Here is a 12,962-nt window from a genome sequence, read left to right as displayed (position 1 = left end):
TGTTTAGGTAGAACTACATGCTTGTTAATTTTTATTTTTAATATGATTTTCGTGACACATTAAATGAACTTAATAAAAATGGAGCAATCGTTTGACAATGGAAAGAGCAGAGATGTTCATCGGTTCAAACGAGATGGAGACTGTAAATTTGTATTTCAAGACATGAAATCTAGGTTAGTTATGCAAAGAATAATATTTTTTAATTTTTAAAAGCCTATTCCATGCATACTTCGATACATATTGAACCGAGAAATTAATTAAAACACTAGTCCATCACTCCATCCTAACACGGATTGCATTTTACCTCTTATTCTACTTCGTAACATATTTCGATACAAAAATCTTAACATATTAAAGTATCTAAACATATATGTCGATCAAAATATAACCCTTAAAAACACGGAGAAGTATAATGCGTTCGGACCAATCAAAACCGACTTTTAAACACGTCTAGTTATAACAGGGAAATCCCGTACTCGTATAAAAAGGAAGAAGTAAAAATTCAAAAAAAATTGGTTATATTCCCCTGAACGTGTCCTTTAACAGATACCCAAACCAAACCTCATTCCCTACTTTCTCTCTCCTTTTGTTGGTTGAACAAACCTCCCTAATGCTTCAACTTTCTGTCTAACTCCCGTCATTCTTCACCTTCCTCCATTTTCTTCTCACTCTTTCCCGCATTTTTCATTTCTAGGGTTTCACAATTTCAATGGCGAATAATTCTGAGAAGCATGATCGAAGCATTTCGATGAGTTCTGGTGATAATTCTGTTGACGTCGTCGATGATTGTCGCTTGAATCATAGATTTTCTGACGTTGTCATTGATGGTAATGGAGGAGGTGTTGATGAACATGGTGATGAGAGTAATGGCGGTAGAGTTGCTTCTTCTGAAGAGGTTAGCAGGGGAAGTTCTTCTGGTTCGGGTTCCGGTTCCGGCGGTTCTGGTTCTGGTGTGTTTCTGATTTGTATAATTGTTCTTTGAATTTGTTATGGTTATTATGTTTGTGATGGTAATTCGCTGAGTTTAGAAAAATTGGTGCATTTAAAATTTGCAACTCATTGTTGGAATTATGGTTATAATTTGGCTTGGTTGTTTGATACTTTGATGATCATTTTTTGGTAGTTGGAGTTGGATAGCGTTTAGGAGATTTATTTGTCTTAGCTAGATAACTGCAAAATTCTAGAACATGAGATGAACAAGGGAGAAGAAGATCAAGACCGTTTCAGAAGTGGACTAATTGGTTGAAATTTTGTTGCAATTTACGAATCTGTTAGTTAGAACTTAGCATTAAGATTTTTGAAAGGTAAGTAGTTAAGGTGGTGGCAACTGAGGGGGGCGGTAATTCAGTGGATGCGCCGATTTTCGAGATTCAATATGGGGACAACTACAATGTGCTCAGATCATAATGTTAATGAGCAGTGGCGGAGCCAGGATTTTCAACTTGGGGGGACAAAATCGTACACCGAATCTTCCTCTAAGTATTGGACTCATTTTCGTTGGACCCATTTTTATTGAGTTTCGTTCTTTTAAACAAGAATTGTCGAAGATCGGGTTGTTTAGTTGCCTTGGATTTGTTTGAATTTGGTGAATCTTTTGACATTTCCTAATTAAATTGAAAATTATATATCAATTTCCACAATCCACATCATTACATAATAACAAAACCTAAGATTCTAATTTCTAAATTTCTAATTCAACTATACATTTCAATAATTTAAATTCTCAAAAACAGGGGAAAAAAATTAAATACCAATAATTCAGAGATTAAACAATTCAATTTTCAATAAGTTCAATACTTCAAAGTTCAAAACTTCAATACCCACAAATCAACAAATGACAAATCCACAATCATTCTCAATCGAAATTAAACAAGTTGATATATACAACAATTTCATCAATTAAACAAGTAATAAGTTGAAATTCGTCTTCAATACCCACAAATGACAAAATCGTCAAATCCACAATAATTCTCAATCGAAATTAAAAAAGACTAACAAGTAATAAGTTGATATATACAACAATTTCATCAATTAAACAAGTAATAAGTTGAAATTCAGATTTACATACCTCCATTGATTTGGGTGAATTGGGTCTAGCGAAGACCGGAAGACCGAAGACAGCAAGACACCCGCCACCAACACCGACACCGCACACCGGCGACACGAACTGTCGTCTGTCGAACTCCAAGTCGCGAACTGGTGATTTGGGTGAACAGAACCGGCGACGGGAGCAGGGGTGGAGCCAATAAAGGGCGGAAGACCGAAGACAGCAACGTCAGCAAGACACCCGACACCGCCACTGGACGGGAGAAGACGCGAACGAACCAACGAAGTGCCGCCGACGAGCCTGACTGCCTGAGAACTCTAAGTCTCCAACTTTCGAACTTCGAAGAGAGAGAAATTGAGAATTGTGAAAGTTAGGGTTTAGTTTTGCAATTTCTTTTCTTCTTCTTTCTGTCTCACTTCAGTTTTTTTTTTAATTTTTTTTCTTTAATTTTTTTTTTTTAAATTTTTTTTTTTGAAAATGGGGGGACAAGTGTCCCCACATGTCCCCTTCTAGCTCCGCCCATGTTAATGAGGAGGCGAGGGGAAGGATAAGGAAAAGGAAAAGGGACTAAAGTAGAGAAGTAGTTTTGCATTTTCCTTTAAACTTGTGACTTTGGAAGAATATTTTCAAAAGTAAATGGATCCATCATTCTACCATTCCCTTCTTTTTCCATCAAATTCTACTCGTTCAAGCACAGTGTAAAATTGTGAATGTTGTTTTATAAGGGTTAGGGAGTTTGAGGATTAGATAATCAAGCTGGAGCTTGAAAAATATACATCTGTTTTACACTTTTACCTTTCCTTAAGCTAGCTGGTGTGTTGGTAGGTGAATATGTTACCATCAGATCATGCATAGTGTACTCACATACACATTGTTTGGACCATTTAACCATGTGCTTCAGATACTTTTCACCGCATACTCAACCTCTTATCACGTGCTATGAGTTACCTCTGTAATTAATGGGCACTAGGGTGTAAAAATATTAGTATGGGGTTACATACTTACATTCACAGATTCACTACATTATGCATTGCCTGATTACTTAAAAGAAGGGTGAAAATGTTTCTAAAAAATCCAGGATCAATGTATGAGATGGTTATAGTTATATGGAGTTTGAGCATAGCCATTGTGGATGTAGACTTATCATGAATTCACCTAGTTTTGCATTAAGGCTTCAAGGCCATTTTTTAAGAGTTTCAAAATTTCCATGTTGGTTTAAATTATATTTCTAAGTATGTACTACGTGTATATTTAATTTTGAAGGGGTCACTAGTGGGAGTTGCTCAAATGGAAACAATAGTTTTCGGGAATCTTCAACTTCTAATCATCTTGTAAAAGCTGGAGAGTCCAAACGGCATAATCCACTCAGTAAATTAGCAGCAAAACTTTTTGATGAAACAGTACCCCTGAAGAAGAAGGTTAGATTTTTTTTCCTCAATATGTATATCATTTTACATTGTCTTTTTTGCCTGTTATTGGTGGCTATTTGTAATATATTCCAGTAATATGTGCATTTTCCCTGTTTTATATCTCATTCCTTTCTCTTGAAATCCTAAGGTGCTTGTTTCTTGACATCTGAAAGTGTTGGTGTTTATTTTTTAGCCTCCCATAAAGCAATTCCATTCTTAATTTTTTTTACTACTCATAATCTCTCTGCTTTATAAAATCTACGTGCTGTCAGAGGCTCTTCTTCATCAGCCCTCTATCCTCCTGTCTTTCTTTTAAATCTTTAAATGAGCAGTATGAGCAGAGAGTCAAACACACCAATGAAAATTATTCTCAGTGTCAGAACTAATTTTTGCTTGTACTAATTCTCACTTAAATCTGTTTAGTTCCATTGTCCCAAATTAGATTAATTTGGCTTTCAATTGAGCATGCTTATAATTTTCAGCTCAAGTGGCTGAACCGGCTTGCAACTGTTAAAAATGACGGAAGTGTACAATTTGAAGTTCCCGGAGATATTAAAACATCAAACCTTGATTTGGGAACTGGTGTGACTTCTAGTGCTAGCGCAGAAGAGGAACAACTTGAATCACCGGAAATTTATGATTTGCCACCTAAGCAAATTGTGATGTTAATTGTTGGAACCAGAGGAGATGTGCAACCCTTTGTTGCCATCGGGAAGCGTTTGCAGGTATAATTTTCGTTTTATTTATATACAAATATTATTGTTATTAAGTGCTTTGATATAAGGAGTGTCTGTATTTTATTGCAGTGGCCTACACAGGAATGAATTATAGGGCTCTTTTAATTTATATGCCTAATGTAAAGTTGCATTCTTGTATATGTGATAGATTGAGGGATTGGTTTTTGCGACTATGTACATGGGTTATGGGTAATACGGTAACACCATGCTGGTGTCTTTTTTAGCATACTGCTTCATCATGGTACTTTAAAAATACTGTATTAGAGTTGCTTATGGGTGTTATATTCCTACAATTTCTCTTGGAAATTTAAAGCCACATTTATACCTTGATTCTGGTCGGTATATTATGCAGCTGCACTTCTTCTTGGTGCCTGTGCAGTTCCACATAGAGAGGTTTAAGATGCACTTGCCCCAAGCACATCTGTGTAAGCAAGGTTATGAAGACTTTTATTTTTTTTCCAGACTCCCTATAAAGCCACTTAGTCCTTTGTTTTATTTTTATGCTGAGTTTGGAATTTAATTTTTTATTTATTTTGGGAACCTGTTTTTTTTAGTATCTTAAGAATCTATATGCTAGGCCTTTTTTAGAATCTATAGAAGTATTTATGAGAAGTTCTTTGAAATTTGTTGGAACTTTTATAATCCTTTCATGTACTTTTGCATGCTTCTTTCCATTTGTCCATGATGCACACCTAGAGTTTAAAACAATGTCCAGGATATATATAATGATCCAACTTTATTGCACAATATGATTTTGATGAAAAAAACTGGTCTCTTAAGCTTTACCTGGAGGATGATGTTATAACACTATAAGTTAATTTACCAGCTTCTTCGGGCTATAGCCACTGGACCATTGACTTTTCATTAGTGACGTTTCCTATTTTGCCTTTTCCTTTCTTGCTATCTTTCTCTATTTTGGATTCTATCCTTGCTTTGTTTGTGAATGTGCATCTTCTTTACTAAGATTCCTGTTTAATTTTTACTTGCTATTATTAATTTACTGCTGGATTTTATTTAGCTGTCTCTGGCTGTCCAATACTGTCTATTCATTTTTGTGGTTTCATTCAGGAATATGGCCATAGGGTCAGATTAGCAACTCACCGAAATTTCAAAGAGTTTGTCTTGGCATCTGGCTTGGAGTTCTATCCTTTAGGAGGAGACCCAAAAGTTCTTGCTGGATGTAAGTTTCCTGAAAGATTGCTCTCAGACTTTGTTATTAGGTTCTCGTGTAGCTAGAAGTAAAAGTTAGCAGTTCTAAATAATCATGCTTTCACCTATAACTTCTAATCTGTATGTCCAAAAGTTGTACTTGTTTCTACTGAAGTTTCCGAACAGGATTGTTTTAAAATTATTGGGATTGTATTTCTTATATCAGTGCTTTTTTTCACTGACAAATTTACGATGATATGTTTTTGTACTTTGCGGTTTGGAAAAATTCTCAACCTCGATTTGTTTAACATAGTAGACAATCAGTTGCTTCATCAATAAGTGGATAGCAATTTAAAAAATTTAATCTTATTGTGAAGTTGTTTGATTTGACACTTTGTGATGATGGTGCTTGTCAAAAAAATTGGTGAAAAGATTCAGTGTTAGTAAATCATCTCAGTTTTAAATTGCAAAAACTATATTTACAGATGGACTCATTAACATGGGCTGTACTTATTGTTTGCCTACTTGATTCCTCATTCTTTCGGGTTTTTTTTTGTTTTTTTTTTTTTTTTTTTTTTTTGGGGTTGGGGGAGGGGGGAGAGATGGGTTGTTTTAAATCTTGTATCTGCCTTAAAATTTATACTTAGATTGTTATACCCATACAATCATACATTGTTTAATAGCTAACTTTATGTAGGTCTTTCTGTGTTTTATCTTGAAATTGACTCATTATCCTCCAGTGGGGACTAATCGTGTCTTTGACTGCTGAGACTTTAGTGCAAAAGTGTTGGGATGCTGCTATGCCAGCCACTTTTCCTTTTCTTGCTTATTGACTTTCTTAAAATGCATTTTTACTCACAATTAATTTGTAGCATTTATGCAGACATGGTGAAAAACAAGGGCTTCTTGCCTTCAGAACCTTCAGAGATACCTATTCAGAGGAATCAGATGAGAGATATAATATTCTCTTTGTTACCTGCTTGCAAGGAACCTGATCCTGTATCTCATGTTCCATTTACAGTTGATGCAATAATTGCGAATCCTCCAGCATATGGTTAGAAATTAAATTATTATCTTTGGATTTTTTTCTCCTTTGAAACTGTTGGCTGACTTGGCTCTTACTGGAATGGTTGGACCATTTTCTAGGATGAGCTGTATCCTTAATCTGTTAAACAATAGCATGTACATGCTCTCATTTTTCACTCTCTGTTTGTGGTTATTTAGGCTTAATGAGAAGAACTTAAACTTTTTTGTATGGATTTAGTGATAGGCAGGGTCTTGACTCTTGAGTGACCAATGAGTATTTAGCCTTATCCCTCGCCAGGTTACTTTGTTAGAGCAAATTACGAGTAGGAAGGGAAGTAAATTACGAGTTTGACTGCCACTAACAAATTGCATCTAATGCAGCATGCCATCATCATTGATGCCCCAATCCTTGTTTATAGAGTAAGTAGGGAAGTACCCATGAAAATGGTGGCCCTTGTGCACCCCCCCCCCCCCCTAAATGTGATTTTATCAACAAGAGCATAATACAAGGAAGGGGACTTGAGAAATTGACGTTTTTACAAAAAAAGGGGAAGGTACAAAGTTGCGTGTCAACTATGCTGAAGGTCTTGAATAAGATGATTGAAATTTACTGTAGAATTGATTGTAAGAAATTGCAGGATTTTAATGACCAGAAAGACCCATTTAGTACTGTAGTACACCTCCAAAAGGTCTTCGGCTCACCTCCTAGTTACCACCAAATTCCTCATGTCTAGTACTCTAGTCGCGGCAGGTAGTTAGATAGCTGCTATATATAATGGTGTTATATCCTATTTTGAGTACAATCCTAATATTTCTGGATCTGCCTTGGAGTTATAACAGAATCTTTGAAGTTGACAAATTTGAAGTGAGATAGTGCCCTGGCAATCTGGTGGGTTCATGTTTCTACAGGGGAAGACAAGGAACAATTCTCTGTATGATGTTAAATGTAATTTCCCTTAGAGAGGAGTGCATGAATGTCAAGTAATTTAGTAAGGACGCTCTGTTGTGAAGCGTGACGTTTCTTTTATTGCTATGGCAATGAGGTGCCAGTTTCAAGTATTATTTTTAGTTTAGAAGGCTTTCTTATGTAGAGGCTTTTGATATCGCAGATCAAGTTAAGGTAAGCAATAGTTTTGCCCACTATTTTACCATATGATTCATCTTAGACGTAGTAAAAGCCTTATAGTTTTAGCACTTAACAAGTCACCTTTCTTCAGTTAATTAAAAACATAATTCAGCTAAATTCAGGTCTTATTTTGTATATGAAAAAGGGAAAGGAGCAGAGAAATACAAAGCAGCAGTACTTCTAATTGTATGTGTAGATCAGTGTATTTATTTTTGTAGGTGTTATAAAGTGAAGTTATTTACAGATTATACTGTTTCAAACATGTCTTTTTGTTTTGTTTAAGATTGGCCCTCATGCTTAAGTTTTGCTTCAGGACATACACATGTTGCCGAGGCACTGAAAGTACCAATTCACATATTCTTTACAATGCCTTGGACGTAAGTAACCTTTTGATATAATGTTATGATGGTTTTTTTTAACATGCAGCAGCTAAAATTTTAGTCAGTTTCTCCACTATATTTATAAGTTAATGTATCTGGCTTTTATGTTGCCCATTGCCCTGGGTATAAAGTGACTCGTTTCAATTTCTTAAAATTCTGTTTCCACTATCTCAATGGCTGAAAGATCGTACAGACAGCTCATAAGTTTTGTTTGCTTTATCTGCGACCTGATATATTATGGTAGATCTCTAATTTCTTAGGGTTTTTGAGTACAATTGTTGTTATAGACTTTAATCGTTAAAATTGGATAAAGTATAGATGTGATATTGCTCTTGTATCCTGATATTGGGTGCATGAATGGGACTTCTGTACCCAAACTCAAAAATGTCAAATTAAGAGTGCTTGGTGGCTCATTTGTTGCAGGCCCACTAGTGAGTTTCCGCATCCTCTGTCACGGGTTAAGCAATCGGTTGCGTATAGAGTAAGTAATGCTTTCCTCAACACTCTGTAATGCAAGTTGTTATTGGAAATACTCTGTATATGGTTGGCCATTCATCTAAATGTCAGCATATGCTTGCAGCTCTCTTACCAAGTTGTTGATGCATTGATTTGGCTTGGAATACGGGACATGATAAATGAATTCAGGAAGAAAAAGCTGAAATTGAGACCTGTAACATACTTAAAACCTTCCTATAGTGCTCCTCCTGATACCCCCTATGGATATATTTGGAGCCCTCACCTTGTTCCCAAACCTAAAGGTAAGTGATTTTTGTTCCCAGTACTCCGAAATTTTATTCTGGATTTATTGGTTGTGCACTTGAAAAATGATTTTTTTGTTTTGGTTTGATTGCTACATTTTAAAAATTGGTTTTATGGTCTGTTACAAGATATGTTAATTAATACTCTATCCATCCATAATTTCTTTTCACATTTAGGTTTGGCAATTAGAGTAGTCAATGTTTAAAAAGGCTTGAAGGGGAACTGAGTTAATCTAAATCCTTCTGCGCCTCTTTGAAATCGCCTTACCTTGGCCAGTGAAGCACTTGACCTGTATTACCTTGCATCTGAAGACTCTCAATTACATGATACATTTGCTGATTTGCCTTTTGTTTTATTTAGTTGTTTACTTTTAATATGCCGAGAGTAATAATTATAAGATTAGTAAATTAATTAGAATAAAGAAAATTTGAAAGCAAAATACAGAGTACAAGATCTGGAAGTGAATTGAGAGAGACAAGGTTGATATGACAGAGAGAAGAGTCAGAAATATTTTAAAAGTGGTTTTCTAGCTTTTCTTGTACTCTTATGGACGTGATGGTCCCATCTAGTATTTTTTTTTTCTTAAAAAAAAAAATAAATAAATTAAGGGAGAGGGAGTATATTACATTTGCTTTCTTTTTGATGTGCTATACCTTTTATTATATTAACTAATCCAGTGGTGAGACGTTCCTTCACCCAGTTTGGTGTTATGGGTTCGTGTATCATCTTCTCCTTTACCATGTCTTAAAGCCATAAATCAGGAAACTAATTTCTCGGTCAGTTGCTCTTAGTTTCCCTGGAGAAATAAATGTGCTGCCTTGTCCCCAATTTTTTTCGTCTAGTTGAAAACTAGTTTTCATTTATCATGGGCATTTCTTTCCATTAGCTGACAACTATACTTACTGTTACCTAATTTAATTTGTGGCCTTTTCCCCATTCTTCTTCTACTTGAAAACTTGATGTATTCTTTTATTACGGGCATTTTCCTTTCATTAGCTGACGATTGTTTTTACTGTTACCTATTCATTAATTATTGGCAAAATCTGGACCCACAGGAGAATGATGTATGCACTTGAATTCTGACTTGTGTGGATTTTTACAAATGTATGTCTGAATCTTCTACCGTCATGTATCTTCATATTTATCAATGGGGTCCTATTGAACACTCCTCTGTGAGAGTTCTGTCTAATGTGTATTAGGTAATGTTATATTAGGGCAGTTTTCCTACACCTTTATTGTCTGTAATATTTGTACCTTATCATCTTGCAGATTGGGGACCCAAAATTGACGTAGTTGGTTTCTGTTTCCTTGACCTGGCTTCAAATTACAAACCTCCAGAAGATCTTGTTGAATGGCTTGAAAAGGGTCAAAAGCCAATATATATTGGATTTGGAAGCCTAGTAAGTACCCTCTTTTGCATCAATACAGGAGGAGGTGCTGGATGTTTCTATTTTAATTTTTCTATGGAATCTGTTGAACGCTTGAACAACAATGTTCCGGTAGTTAGTAATAAAGTGTTTTAAATGACTGTAAGTTTAATTGCAGAATATGATTTATAAATTTTTTACGGTTCAATTTCCTTTTAAATATGGGTCAATGCTAGATTAACTTCTTTGTTGGAGAGGTAAGGCTAAAATAGTTATCAAAGACTCAGAGGCATTGGGGTCTGTAGAGAGTAGATTCTGTTTAAGATAATAGTTCAAATTTTGTACTTGTGAAATTCTGAGTGCGTAGTTTAAGCTCTTTTGAACTCTCTCTTAATTAATCTTGGCTATTTGGTATAACGTGGACTGATATGTACGTTGTCTAAACTATGATAGCCTGTCCAAGAACCTGAGAAGATGACTAATATTATTGTACGAGCTCTGGAACTCACTGGACAAAGAGGAATCATCAACAAAGGCTGGGGTGGTCTTGGCAATTGTAAGCTGCTCATGTTATTTCATCTTTTGAAGTCTGACTTTAAAATTAAAAAAAAAAAAAAAAAAGTTCTTATTCCCCCTTCTTTCCCACTTATGGGATTAAGGCTTTGATTGATTACCCCTTCTTCATATTCCAATCTTATGAGATGTCATGGTGTACCGTTTAGAACTTAGACTTCCCCTAAACAGATCTGTATACAGTGAAAGAAGAATGTCTAATATTTAGGGTTGAGGAAATGTTTCTCCCAGATAACGAGGTTCATCTTTATGAAGTGTACATATGTGGCAGTATTGGAATTTTTTTTATTCTAGTATTCCCTTTATTTGATCAGATCGATTGTCCATTCTCATGCTTATTTATGTCTTAACCATTTGAAATGAAGCAGCTTACGGAGTATTTCTTTTTGTGCTGTACATTTAGTTTGCTTAAATTTTAAACACTAGAGGTGGGAAAAATCAGATAATAGAGAAATACTAATTAAGGATTGATATTTTGGCTGCCTTTTGATTGTTTTCTGACTAATACCTGCTTCCCAGTGGCAGAACCGAAGGATTTTGTGTACCTGTTGGACAACGTTCCTCATGATTGGCTATTTTTGCAATGTGCTGCTGTGGTAAGATTATTCTAGTAATGGATTTTTCAAATATGTGATTTTGTTGATAATATATATATATATATAGTTATATCTAGATTCCAGTATCACCACATGGGATCAATTTGGCCTTTTAATGAATTGGAGTTTTACCTTTTTAACATTTTCTCTTCACTACAAGCATGAGCTGTCATTTTTAGTATTCTGCAGATTATGTTCCTGTCTAACTTAGACATTTTTTTTTCCTCACAAATGGAGGTGCATCATGGGGGTGCTGGGACAACTGCTGCTGGTCTTAAAGCTGCGGTAACTGCTCTCATGTTATTCAGCCCTTTTTTTTAAAAAAAAAACCCTTTTTTCAGTGTCTAACGCAAAAATGAATCTCTTCAGTGTCCAACAACAATTGTGCCATTCTTTGGTGACCAACCCTTTTGGGGAGAACAAGTGCATGCAAAGGGTGTAGGGCCACCACCTGTCCCAATTGAGGAGTTCTCGCTTGAGAAATTGGTTTCTGCTATACGCTTCATGCAGGATCCCATGGTAAACGACTAGCCTCTTTAATGGATCAAGTTTTTATCTGCTGTCTGTTTTGTCGGAGGATAAGAGAGAGAGAGAGAGAGAGAGAGGGGGGGGGGGGGGATGACAAATGTTGTCTTTGAAGTAAGTAGGACCTGAAAGCAAAGGCTGTTTACTATGCCGATGGTGGACCCAAATGATTTTTTTCTTTCATGTTTGAACGCCTTCGAAGTAATAAACAAAAGGTTATTCCTGCGAAAAGGCAAGGGTTTTTAAATCATAAATTGTTGTCAAAAAAAAAAAAAAAAAACATAAATTGTTTGTCATAATGAAAATATCAATTATCCAGTGCCTATTGGTGCATTTTAATTGTACCAACATGAGGTGTAAAAGTACCAATAAGATCATTGGTATAGATTACATGTAAATACAATGTTTGGGCACTGGTTATTTTCCTGAATGACAAGTGCCAAACTTTCTCATGTTAAGGCCGTTTTGCAACATATTTTGAATTTGCCATCTGCAGCCATCTTTTAATGCGTCTGACTTGCTGAACTTGTCCAAAGTTGTGAAAAAATTATGTTAAATTATCGCTGATAGCCCGACATGTTTTAAACTATTGAAGTTTCAAATACTTATCGCAATATGGGCTGCTGGCTCATTGCAACTGTGAAATTGATAGCTTTCTTGTTCCTTAATCTTACTTTTGAAGGCTGACTAGAATCCTACTATGAATTGTAGGTTAAACAACGTGCTGTGGAGCTGGCAAAGGCAATGGAAAATGAAGATGGGGTCGCTGGTGCAGTGAATGCCTTTCACAAGCATTTTCCCCGTGATCTCCCTGAGCCGGATCATTCAGAACTTCAAAAGCGACATAAATCACATTTATCGATAAGAGGGTGTTTTTTGGGCCAACATTAGGCTGCATGTCCATTTAAGCCAGATCGTCTTTTGAGCCATCTAATCTAGGCATGATTACACCTTAATGACTTGACTAACCACCCACCTCACCATGTCACTGTAATCCTTTTCAACTCAAGAAGCAGTTTTGTTAATACGTTGTTTTTGCAGCAGTCAGATCATTGTATTTATGTAAGAGCCTGTTGCTTATGCTGCTGTATGATGATTGTGTTTTAATATGTAACTATTGCTCCAGTAATATCAAAATATCAGCCCACTTATAATGATCTGATCTGATCTGATTATTTGTGTGAGGTTTTTTTTTTTTTTTTTTTTTTTTTTTTTTTTTTTTTTTTTTGAATTGTTAGATATTTGTAATGATTGTTGACTTGTGACGA

The 12,962-nt window shown here is 35.5% G+C and overlaps 1 protein-coding gene across 1 annotated transcript; it reads left to right on the top strand.

The window, feature by feature from the left end:
* The first annotated feature begins 349 nt into the window (after window positions 1–349).
* LOC110736476 (sterol 3-beta-glucosyltransferase UGT80A2-like) lies at window positions 350–12,856 on the top strand. Its single transcript, XM_021916695.1, has 14 exons — window positions 350–950; window positions 3,311–3,465; window positions 3,939–4,181; window positions 5,262–5,373; window positions 6,226–6,396; window positions 7,808–7,871; window positions 8,298–8,355; window positions 8,455–8,632; window positions 9,903–10,033; window positions 10,454–10,556; window positions 11,093–11,169; window positions 11,407–11,454; window positions 11,539–11,688; window positions 12,406–12,856. Exons 1-14 carry the CDS (start codon window positions 710–712, stop codon window positions 12,583–12,585), a joined length of 1,911 nt encoding a protein of 636 aa, XP_021772387.1. The 5' UTR covers window positions 350–709; the 3' UTR covers window positions 12,586–12,856.
* The last annotated feature ends 106 nt before the right edge of the window (window positions 12,857–12,962 follow it).

Source organism: Chenopodium quinoa, unplaced genomic scaffold, assembly GCF_001683475.1.
Source record: "Chenopodium quinoa cultivar QQ74 unplaced genomic scaffold, ASM168347v1, whole genome shotgun sequence".
Taxonomy (NCBI): domain Eukaryota; kingdom Viridiplantae; phylum Streptophyta; class Magnoliopsida; order Caryophyllales; family Amaranthaceae; genus Chenopodium; species Chenopodium quinoa.
The sequence above is the reverse complement of the archived record's forward strand: the minus strand, read 5'-3'. Positions and strand labels throughout refer to the sequence as shown.